This window comes from Mycteria americana, chromosome 26, assembly GCF_035582795.1.
Source record: "Mycteria americana isolate JAX WOST 10 ecotype Jacksonville Zoo and Gardens chromosome 26, USCA_MyAme_1.0, whole genome shotgun sequence".
NCBI classification, from domain to species: domain Eukaryota; kingdom Metazoa; phylum Chordata; class Aves; order Ciconiiformes; family Ciconiidae; genus Mycteria; species Mycteria americana.
The window spans coordinates 612,128-622,841 of NC_134390.1; the positions used below are offsets into that span (position 1 = coordinate 612,128).

At 70.5% G+C, this 10,714-nt stretch overlaps 1 protein-coding gene across 1 annotated transcript; it reads right to left on the bottom strand.

The window, feature by feature from the left end:
• Positions 1-353: 353 nt before the first annotated feature.
• On the bottom strand, positions 354-9,545 carry LOC142421104 (uncharacterized). Its single transcript, XM_075525594.1, has 5 exons — positions 9,317-9,545; positions 8,840-8,944; positions 6,047-6,617; positions 5,421-5,424; positions 354-1,037 (listed from the first exon to the last, which is right to left on the bottom strand). The coding sequence occupies exons 2-5, from the start codon at positions 8,907-8,909 to the stop codon at positions 435-437; spliced, it is 1,248 nt and encodes a 415-aa protein (XP_075381709.1). The 5' UTR covers positions 8,910-8,944; positions 9,317-9,545; the 3' UTR covers positions 354-434.
• Between the last annotated feature and the right edge of the window lie 1,169 nt (positions 9,546-10,714).

Below are 10,714 nucleotides of genomic sequence, written 5' to 3' on the forward strand. Positions count from 1 at the left end.
CCCCGCTCCCCCGGCGCGGGGGCTGCCTGCCAGCACCCTGTGGCTTCTACCCTACACACGTCCCCTTCCCCCCCGCCCCCCGATATATACATCTATAGGGTCCAACCCCTACAGGAGGTCACCAAGGTCCAGCCCCCCTTGGGGGCCACACGAAGCGCAACGGTGTCCGGTGGGGCTCGGCGTCGCCTCGTCCCCCTGCCCGCAGCGCAGTCCGTGCGTCCCCCAGCTCGGCGTCGCCTCGTCCCCCTGCCCGCAGCACAGTCCGTGTGTCCCCCAGTTTGGCGTCGCCTCGTCCCCCTGCCCGCAGCGCAGTCCGTGCATCCCCCGGTTTGGCATCGCCTCGTCCCCCTGCCCGCAGCGCAGTCCGTGTGTCCCCCAGCTTGGCGTCGCCTCCTCCCCCTGCCCGCAGCGCAGTCCGTGCGTCCCCCCCGGTCTCAGCGGACGAAGAGGGGCTTGTGGATGCGCTTGTGGCGGTTGAGCGTGGCGCTCTTGGCGAAGCTCTCCCCGCACTCCACGCAGATGTAGGGCTCGTGGCCGTGAGCCTGCGCCCGGTGCCGCTCCAGCTCGGCCCCGTCGCGGCAGCTCTGCCCGCACTCCGGGCAGGGCGAGGGTTGCCCGCGGGCGGCGTGGACCCGCTGATGCTTCAGCAGGTTGGTGCTCTGGGCGAAGCCGCGGCCGCACTGCCCGCAGCGATGGGGCCGGGCGCCCGAGTGGGTGCGTTGGTGCTTGATGAGGTTCTTGCTCTGGGTGAAGCTCTTGCCGCACTGCCCGCAGGTGTAGGGCTTCTCCCCGGTGTGGATGCGCTGGTGTTGGATGAGGTTGGAGCTCCAGCTGAAGCTCTTGCCGCAGTCCCCGCAGCGATACGGCTTCTCCCCGGTGTGCGTCCGACGGTGCTGAACCAGGTGCGAGTTCTGGCTGAAGCTCTTGCCGCACTCCCCGCAGGTGCTGGGCCGTTCCCCGGTGTGAGTCCGCTGGTGCCGCAGCAGCTTCGACCAGTGGCTGAAGCTCTTCCCGCACTCGTTGCAGATAAAGGGACGCTGGCGGCCGCCCCGGTGCCGTCCCCCCACCCCTTCCCCTTCCTCCTCCTCGCCGTAGCCTCCCGCTGACGTTGCGGCACCGGAGCTGGGCTGCCCCCCTCGTTTCTTGGTTTTGGGGGCCAGGGGGCTGTGGGGGATGACGGTCTGGATGATCTCGTGGGGTAGGACCTCGTCCTCGCAGTCGCTCACGATGCCGTCGTCGGCTGCGGGGGGCGGGAGGGGGGGGAGAAGAGAGGCTGGGGAGGGGGCTGGCACCACCCCCCCCCCGGGGCCAGGCACCCCCTCCCCGCCCCCAGGGGCTGGGTTCCCCCCTCCCCAGCGCCGCCTTCGCCCCCTCCTCACCGATGTAGACCCTCCGGACCATGTCCCCCTCGTCCGAGTCGTGCAGCTCCACCACGCAGGGCTCCTCCTGCTCCATGGGGGCGGCCGGCGGACCCCGGTGTCCTGCAGGGCAGCGGGGAGCCCTGAGCTCCCCCACCTGACACGGGGACCCCCCCCCCCCAGCTCCCCAAACCCATCCCGAATTCCTCCCGCCTGCTTGACGAATTGCATCTCGTTTCCTGTTGCGCCATGGCCGGTTCCTGTGTGCCCGGGCCCCGCCGCGGCGTGCGGGAGCCGGGCTCGGAGCCGTGGGGATCTACGGGAGCTGCTGGGGGGGCCGGGTCCCTTCGTGCCCCCCCCAGGTCCCTTCATGTCACCCCAACTCCCCTTGTGCCACCCCAACCCCCCTTATGCCACCCCAAAAACCCTCTGTGCCACCCCAAATCCCATTGTGCCGCCCCAAAATCCCCCTGTGCCACCCCAAATCCCCCTGTGTGACCCCCCCCCCGGTCCCTCTGCACCCACCCACCCCCCCCTGCGTTACCTGGGCTCCCGGGGGTGTCAGGGGGTCCCACGGCTGCTCCGGACTCAGCCCCGCGGCTCTGCCCTGGTGTTGGCCCCCCAAGATCTGGGGGGGGGGACGACGACACATGGACACGGGCCGTTACAGCCCCACAGCTGGGGGGGGGGGAGGGGGGCACTTGTCCCCCACCCCATGGATCTGCCCCCCCCAAGAGTGGGGGGGCTGCACCCCCCCCAACCCCTGTGCATCCCCCCCCTTTCCAGGGTGCCCTCCCCCCTTTGCTCCCGGCCCCCCTCCCCCCCGCTCGGGGGTCCTGCAGCACCGGGGGGGGTGGGGGGTGTGGATCCGTCCCGGGGGGTCCCTGAGCCCCGGGGGGGTCCCGGGGCCGGGCGGCGGCCGGGGCCATCTTGGCCGGGGGTGGGGGGGGAACCCGGCGGGGGGGGGGGGGGGGGAGTGGGGGCGCAGGGACCCCCGAGCATCCCCGGCACCGGGAGGGGCGGCCCCGGCCCCCCCGCGCTCACCGGCCCCGGCGCGGCGGCGCCTCCGCCGCTTCCGCCGCCCGCCCGGCCCGAGGGGCGGCGGCTCCGCGGGGCCCGGCCCCCGCGGGGGGAGCAGGGGGGGCCGAGCCGCAGAGACCCCCGGCACCGCGGGGAGACCCCCGAGGCGCGGGGGTGTCTCCCCCCGGGTGCCCGGAGCCCCCCGAAAGTGCTTGCACCCCCCCCCAGGGTGCCGGCTGCACCCCAAAAGTGCCTGCACCCCCCCACCCTGCGGTCCTCCTGGGGTGCCCGCTGCACCCCAAAAATGCCTGCATATCCCCGGAATGTCCGCTGCACCCCAAAAGTGCCTGCACCCCCCTCCTGGGGTGCCCGCTGCACCCCAAAAATGCCTGCATACCCCCGGAATGTCCGCTGCACCCCAAAAGTGCCTGCACCCCCCTCCTGGGGTGCCTGCTGCACCCCAAAAATGCCTGCATTCCCCCGGAATGTCCGCTGCACCCCAAAAGTGCCTGCACCCCCCTCCTGGGGTGCCCGCTGCACCCCAAAAATGCCTGCATACCCCCGGAATGTCCGCTGCACCCCAAAAGTGCCTGTACCCCTCTCCTGGGGTGCCTGCTGCACCCCAAAAATGCCTGCATTCCCCCCCAGAGTCCCAGTGCACCCCTAAGGTGCCTGTACCCCTCTCCTGGGGTGCCCGGTGCACCCCAAAAGTGGCTTCATCCTTCTCCCCCGCGTGCCTTGTGCACCCCAAAAGTGTCTTCATCCCCCCCCCGGATGCCCACTGCACCCCAACGGTGCCTGTCCCCCCCTCAGCGGGGGCCTTGTGCACCCCAGAAGTGCCTGAAGCCCCATCCACGGCTCCTGCTGCACCCCAAATGTGGCTGTACCCCTCTCCTGGAGTGCCCCGTGCCCCCCAAAAGTGTCTTCATCCCCCCCCAGGATGCCCACTGCACCCCAAAAGTGCCTGTACCCACCTCGCGGGGGGCCCCAGCGGTGCCTGTACCTCCCCAAAGATGCTCGGTGCACCCCAAAAGAACCTGCACCCCTCCCCACGATGCCCAGTGCACCCCCGGCATGCCTGTACCCCCTCCTGGAGTGGCCGGTGTCCCCCAAAAATGCCTGCACCCCCCTACCCAGCATGCCAGTGCACCCCGAAGGTGCCCACAGTCCCCCTACCTGGGTGCCCCACTGGTACCCGGTGCACCCCAAAGCCCCCTGCACCCCGAGGGTGCCCATGACCCCCTCAAATGCCTGGTGCACACCAAAGGGGCACACGCACCCCCAAAGCTGCCCAGAGCACCCCCAAAGCTCCCCAGTGCACCCCAAAGCCACCCAGTGCCCCCCCCCGGTTTCCCAGTGCCCCCCAAAGGTGCCCAGTGCACCCCAAAGCCACCCAGTGCCCCCCCCCAGGTTGCCTGGGACACCTCAAAGGTGCTCAATGCACCCCCAAAGCTGCCCAGTGTCCCCCCAGATTGCCCGGAGCACCCCAAAGGTGCCCAGTGCCCCCCCCCCGGGGACCCCGCCTCATCCCCCACCCCAGGCGCTCAGGGCACACAGAGCCCAAATGCCCCCCTGGGGGGTCGGGGGGTGCTGGGTCCTCTCCCAGGGACCCCCCCCCTGCACCCGAGACCCCCACCTCTGCCTGCCAGCGCTCGGGGCCCTTCTCAGAGGTTTTGGGGGGGCCCTGTGGCCCTTCGGGGTCTAAATGGGCTGAAAAAGCCGAATTTCCAGCCCCGTGCCCTGCAGCGGGGGAAACTGAGGCACGGCACGGCGATCCCTGCGTCCCCCTGTGTGTCCTTTGACCCGAAACCGCCCCCCCCCCAAATTGGGGGGGGGGGGGTGCATGAGAAAGAGGGGCCGGAGCCGCTTCCCACGCGATCTGCCCCACGTCGGGGGGCAAACGGGGCTGGGGGGGCCGAGCCGAACCCCCCACCCGTGTCTGGGGGGGGGAAGGGGTCTCGCAGCATCACCCCGGGGGGGGGCACAGGCGCTGCAAGGCCGATGCAGCCCCCAGCCCCCCGCCTTTGCTCTCCCCACCCCATCCCCTCTCCCTGCCTCAGTTTACCCCCCACCCCATTTATTTTCGGGGGGGCAGGGGCCGCAGCGCCAGGGCCGCCAGGCACAAAGGGAAGCCGAAGCGCCGGGATCCCCCCCCCGCATCCACCGCCGCTCCCCGGCCCCCCGCCAGCGGCTCCCCCCAGCCCCAACCCAAGCTGGGGGGATGCCCCATTTGTTTGGGGGGGGTCCCCCCACTCTCCTGGCCCCCCCTCAGCCAACCCCAAGGACAGCGGCTCGTCCACGTACCCCCCCCCCCCCAACCGCCGCCGCCGCCGGCCTCCAACTCACCTCTCCAAGGCCGAAGAACGGGGCGGCGCGATGGGGTCCGGGAGGGGATGGCGAAGGGTTTGGGGGGGTCCCTGGTGAGGGGTTTGGGGGTGCGAGGGCTGGTGCTGGCCCCCAGGCGCAAGGCTGGCGTTCGGGGGAGGCCGGGAACAGGAAGGTCCCAGCGTCATCCCATTCCCCCGGCCCTGCTGCCGCCTCGCCGCGAGCCGGATGCTTTTTTCCACTCGGCGAGCAAAAAATGGGGTTGAAACCTTGGAAAGGGGGGGGTCCCAAGCCACGACACCCCCAAACCCCACAGCCGAGCGATGGGTCTCGGTGGGGAGGATGGGGGGGGGGGGGGCTTAGCCCCTCCGGTGACGGGGAATCCTGGATTCGGGTTTTGTTGTTTTTTTTTTTTTCCTGCTCCGCTTGGAAAACGTTCCCGGGCAGGAGGGTTTGGAGGGGGTCGACGAGGCTGATTTTTGGGGGGGGGGGGACAGGGTAAAAACGAGCAGCCGGAGCCCCCCTAACTCCCCCTGCTTTGTGTAACGGCTCCGGCTCCAACCCCACGCGTTTCCCGCCCCCCCGGCAAAAAAAATGGTTGGAAATTATGCAACGAGGCCAGCGCCTTCGTTAGCGGGATCACACCCAGCTCGGCACCGGCCCTGGGCGTCAGGGTTTTGGGGTGCCTTCAGCATCCCCTTTCCGCATCCCCCCCACCACCCTGCTGAGCCTCCGCAGCCCCCGGCAGGGTCTGGGGGTGCGAGGGTGGGGAGCGGTGGGTCCCCGTCCCCGTCCCCACCCCGGGGAGGTTGGGTGGCGCGTGCGGGCGCGTGGCAGCAGCCGGCGTGGGAGCCGTCCCCGCGGGGCACCTGGCACCGCGGCGCCCGGCTCCGCTCCAGCCCCGACCAGGAGGACGGGAAAAACCTTTCCACGGCGGCGTTGGCGTCGCTGGGATCGCGCCATCGCGGCCACCGCTGCCGTTGCCGCCACCGCCTCGTCCCCTGGGGGTGACACCACCGGGGGGGGGGGGGGTGTCCCCAAAACCGCGCGGCGGGATGATGCTCAGCAAGCGCCGCTGCTCGGGGACCTTTTATTGATCTCGTCGGCAGACCCGCGTGTCCCAACCCTGCACCCCACGCTCCCACCCTCCCTGGCTTCGGGGGCGCTCGGGGTGCAGACGCCGAACCCTGGCTCCACCGTGGGAGCATCCAGCCCCGTTCCCGGCCACCGCAGTCCCCAACCCTCACCGGGGCGACGCCGGTCCCCCTCGGTGGGGATGCACCCCAAAAGTCATCCCCATCCCGGCGTCCCCGTCCCCATCCCGGCGTCCCAGTCCCCGTCACGCGGCATGAAGCTTCTGATGCCGGCGGAGCTGGGACTTGTGGCGAAAGCCGTCCCCGCACTCCCCGCAGATGTAGGGCTTCTCGTCGGTGTGGGTGCGGCGGTGGCGGATGAGGTTGGAGCTGACGCTGAAGCGTTTCCCGCACTCGCCGCAGCTGTAGGGTTTCTCGCCGGTGTGGGTCCGCTGATGCTGGATGAGGGCCGAGCTCTCGCTGAAACGTTTGCCGCAAGCGCCGCAGGCGTAGGGCTTCTCCCCGGTGTGAATACGTTGGTGGGTGACCAGGTTGGAGTTTTGGCTGAAGCCTTTGCCGCAAGCGCCGCAGGTGTAGGGCTTCTCCCCGGTGTGGGTGATCTGGTGACGCGCCAGGTCCGAGCTGCGGCTGAAACCCTTCCCGCACTCGCTGCAGATGGTGGGGCGCAGGCGGCCCCCCCGCAGCCCCAGCAGCTCCTTCAGCGGTCCCAGGCCCCCCGGGTGTCCTGGCGTTTTGGCCAGGCGACGTGCCGGTGCTTTCCGTCGCGGCCTGGCCGGGCGGCCGGGCGGCTCGCTGCCGGAGGCCGGCGGGCTGGGGTGGGCTGCGGGGAGAAGAGAGCTGGGCGCCGGCAGGGTGGCGTGGGGACGGGTGGCACCGAGGGCGTGGGGATGGGCCCAGGGCTGCGCCCCCTCTGTGCCTTCCCCGTCCCCTCTGCCCCTTCTCCCTCCCTTTTCCACCGTCTCTGTCCCCTCTGGCCCTTCCCCATCCCATTTGTACCTGCTCCATCCCCTCTGGCCCTTCCCCGTCCCCTCTCCCCTTTCCTCATCCCTTTTGCCCCTTCTCCATCCCTCTGTCCCCTCTGTCCCTTCCCCATCCCCTCTGTCCCCTCTCCATCCCCTCTGCCCCTTCCCCGTCCCTTTTCCACCGTCTCCATCCCCTCTGGCCCTTCCCCGTCCCCTCTGTCCCCTCTCCATCCCCTCTGTCCCTTCCCCGTCCCCTCTGTCCCCTCTCCATCCCCTCTGCCCCTTCCCCGTCCCCTCTGTCCCCTCTCCACCCCCTCTGGCCCTTCCCCGTCCCCTCTGTCCCCTCTCCACCCCCTCTGCCCCTTCCCCGTCCCTTTTCCACCGTCTCCATCCCCTCTGGCCCTTCCCCATCCCCGCTGCCCCCTCTCCATCCCTTTTCCACCTTCCGTGTCCCCTATCCAGTTTGGGGACAGCAGTGACACCCCCGTCCTGCTCCCAAGCCCGGGTTTAACTCCTGGCTCGGCCCCCGCTGTGTCCCCCCACCAACTCGTCCCATCCCAGCCCGGGGACAAGTGTCCGGACTCGGGGTGCGGGAGGAGGTTCACGCACAGGACAGGCCCGGCGCAGGGGATGGGGACAGCGTGTCCCCAGGCAGGGACCGGCGTGTGGGTGGCACCACCGAGGGGGACCCCGGAGCCCAAATTCGCTCTGCAAACCATGGCTGGAGTTGGGGTACCGGGAAACCCCGTGGTGTGGGAGAAGGGCACCTTGGGGTACCGGGAAACCCCGTGGTGTGGGAGAAGGGCACCCCTGAACCCCGAGATCGGGGCATCCACACACCCTGGGATTGGGACGTCCCTGTGCCCTGGGATTGGGGCATCCCTATGGTGCAGGAGCAGGGCACCCCCGAACCCCGAGATTGGGGCATCCTCATGCTGTGGGATTGGGACATCCCTGCACCCCGATATCGAGGCTTCCCCATGCTGTGTGATCAGGACATCTCCGCACCCCAGGATTGGAGTGTCCCCATGCAATGGGGCACCCCTGCACCCCGTGACTGGGGCATCCCCACGCCATGCCATCGCGACATCCCTGCACCCCCAAATCGGGGCACCCCTATGCGGTGTGATCGGGAAATCCCTGCGCCCCCAAATCAGGGCATTCCCATGTCGTGTGAGCAGGACATCCCTGCACCCCGGGATGGGGGTATCTCAGTGCCACAGGAATGGGGTACCCCTGCACCCCGGGATCGGAACATACCTATGCCACAGAAAGGGGACATCCCTGAACCCCCAAATCAGGGCATCCCCGTGCTGTGGGGCTGGGGCATCCCGTGCCCGGGGATTGGGGTATCCCTGTGCCGGGGCAATGGGGTATCCCCACTCCGAGGGACTGCAGCATCCCCACACCCTGGGATCGGGGTGTCCCCGCGCCATGGAACCAGGGCACCTGCACCCCAAGACCAGAGCATCCTCCCCTTGTCGGATCAGGGGATCCCCATGCCAAGGGATCGGGGCACCCCCATACCCTGGGACCGTGGTACCCCCATGCCACGGGAACGGGACATCCCTGCACCCCAGGACGGGGGTATCCCCACGCTGTGGGATCGGGGCACCCCCATATCTTGGGTTTGGGGTACCCCTGTGCCACGGGAATGGGACATCCCTGCACCCCAGGACTGGGGTATCCCCACACTGTGGGATCGGGGCACCCCCATATCTTGGGTTTGGGGTACCCACGTGCCACGGGAACGGGACATCCCTGCACCCCAGGAGTGGGGTACCGGTACCCCCGTGCCTTGGGAACAGGACATCCCCACATCCCCGGGGCACCCCCATACCCTGGGATCGGGGTACCCCCATACCCTGGGAATGGGACACCCGCACCCCCCAGGATAAGGGTCCCCCCACCCCCCAGGACTGGGGGATCCCCATGCCACGGGGTCGGGGTGTCCCCCACACTGCTGGGTCGGGGCAGGTCCACAGGGGACCCCCGAAAAGGACTCACACACACCCCCCCCGCTCCCCGTGACACCGCGGGGACACCCCGCGTGGGGACACCCCGGTTTGGGGGGGCTCACCTGCGGAGGGCCCCTCCGGCAGCTCGGCGTCCCGGGGGGCCCGGCTGGACGGTTCCCCCTCCGCGTCCATCGCCGCCGTCCCAGCACGCTCAGACGGGGGGGACCCTGCCGGGGGGGGGGGGGGGCAAGAGATGGGGTGACACGGGGGCACCCCAAAGGGAGTCCCGGCTGCACCCCAAGGGGGGTCCCCAACCCTTCTGTGCCTCAGTTTCCTCTCCTGATGCTGGGGGGGGGCGGCACCAAGGCCGTGGGTGCTTGAAGCATCCCCCCCCCCATCCCAACAGCACCCCCCCCGCCATGCCCCCCACTCCTCTCATGGACGGGTCCCCCCCAAGCCGGGGGGGCTGCGCTCCCCCCGACCCCGCCCCGAGCATCGCCGCCATCTCGGGGGGGGGGGGGGGGGGGCACCGGGAAGGGGAAAACGGAGAGGGGGGAGGGTCTGTCCGCCTTCTTTTGGGGGGGGGGGTGACGACTCACCGGGGGGGCCCGGGGGGCGGCGGTGGGGAGCGGCGGGTGGGCCGGAGCGGGCGCGGGGAGGCCGGGAGCGGAAGGGCCTCCCCGCATGGCCGCCGCCGCTGGCGCAGCGCTGTGGTCGGGGGGCTTCGGCCCCGCCACCCGCTGCAGGCGTGGGGCCTCCCCCACCCCCCCGTGGGGAAGGGACCCCCCCCTCCCCGGGGGGGTACGGCCAAGGGGGTGCGGGAGGAGATGCCCCCCCCCCCTTCCCCCCCCCCCCCCCCCCCGCTATGGCGGGCCTGGGCTCGGCGGCGGGCTGAGCCTGGGGAGGGCGGTTTGGGGTGCCCCCCCCCCCCCGTGTGTGTGTTTTTGGGGGGGTTGGGGTGTCTGTGTCCCGGATGTTGGCAGCTGGGGGGGGCAAGGAGGGGGGACATGACTCCCCCCTCCCCCCCAAATCACCCTGCTGGCTGCTTGCAGCTGGAGGGGGGGGACAGGACAAAATGGGGGGGGGGGAACAGGACAAAATGGGGGGGTGTCAGTGCACCCCCCCAGCACCCCAACCCAACCAGATGTTGGCAGCTGGGGGGGGACGTCGGGCTGAGAATCGGGGTGTCCCCCCCCAACTCTGCCACCAGATGTTTGCAGCTGGATGGAGCCCCGGGGGGGGGACACGGGGGACGCGGGAGGAAGACGGGGGCGCCCAGTGCTCCCCCCCCTGCTGGGGACACCCCCCCGCGCAGGAGGGACCCCCAGCTCCCACCCGCTCCCCGCTCGGGTCCCGCGCTGAGTCCCAGTGTCACCCGGCCGGGCTGTCACCGTGGCAGGGTGCTGGGTCACACCCCCCCCCCCCCCCCCAGCTTAGCTGTCACCCATCGGGCTGTCGCGTCACCCTCGGGCTGGCCTGTCACCGTGTTGGGGTGTTGGGTCACCCCCCCCCCAAGGTTGGCTGTCATGGTGTCGGGGTGCTGGGTCACCCCCTGAGCTTGGCTGTCACCCATCAGGCTGCCAGGTCACCCCCACGCTGGGGCTGTCACCCTTTCAGGGTGTTGGGTCACCCGCAGGCCCAGTTGTCACCGTGTTGGGGTGCCGGGTCACCCCCACCCTGGGGCTGTCACCCTTTCAGGGTGTTGGGTCACCCCCAGGCCCAGTTGTCACCGTGTTGGGGTGCCGGGTCACCCCCACCCTGGGGCTGTCACCCTTTCAGGGTGTTGGGTCACCCCCAGGCCCAGTTGTCACCGTGTTGGGGTGCCGGGTCACCCCCAGGCTGGGCTGTCACCCCTCAGGCTGCCGAGCCAGCCCGTGTGACAGGGCCGGGCTGCGGTGACAGCCGGCTCCAGTGTCTGTGGCAGGAGGAGTTGTCACACCTGGGCACAGACGTGTCCCCAGCTCAGCCACTGTCCAACTGTCCCCAACAGGCGGACA

Coding starts and splice junctions, on each gene's coding strand:
- LOC142421104 (XM_075525594.1), bottom strand. CDS start 8,909: ATGGACGCGGAGGGGGAACCGTCCAGCCGGGCCCCCCGGGACGCCGAG. Junction 6,618..8,839: donor GCCGGAGGGGCCCTCCGCAG/GTGAGCCCCCCC, acceptor TTCTCCCCGCAG/CCCACCCCAGCCCGCCGGCC.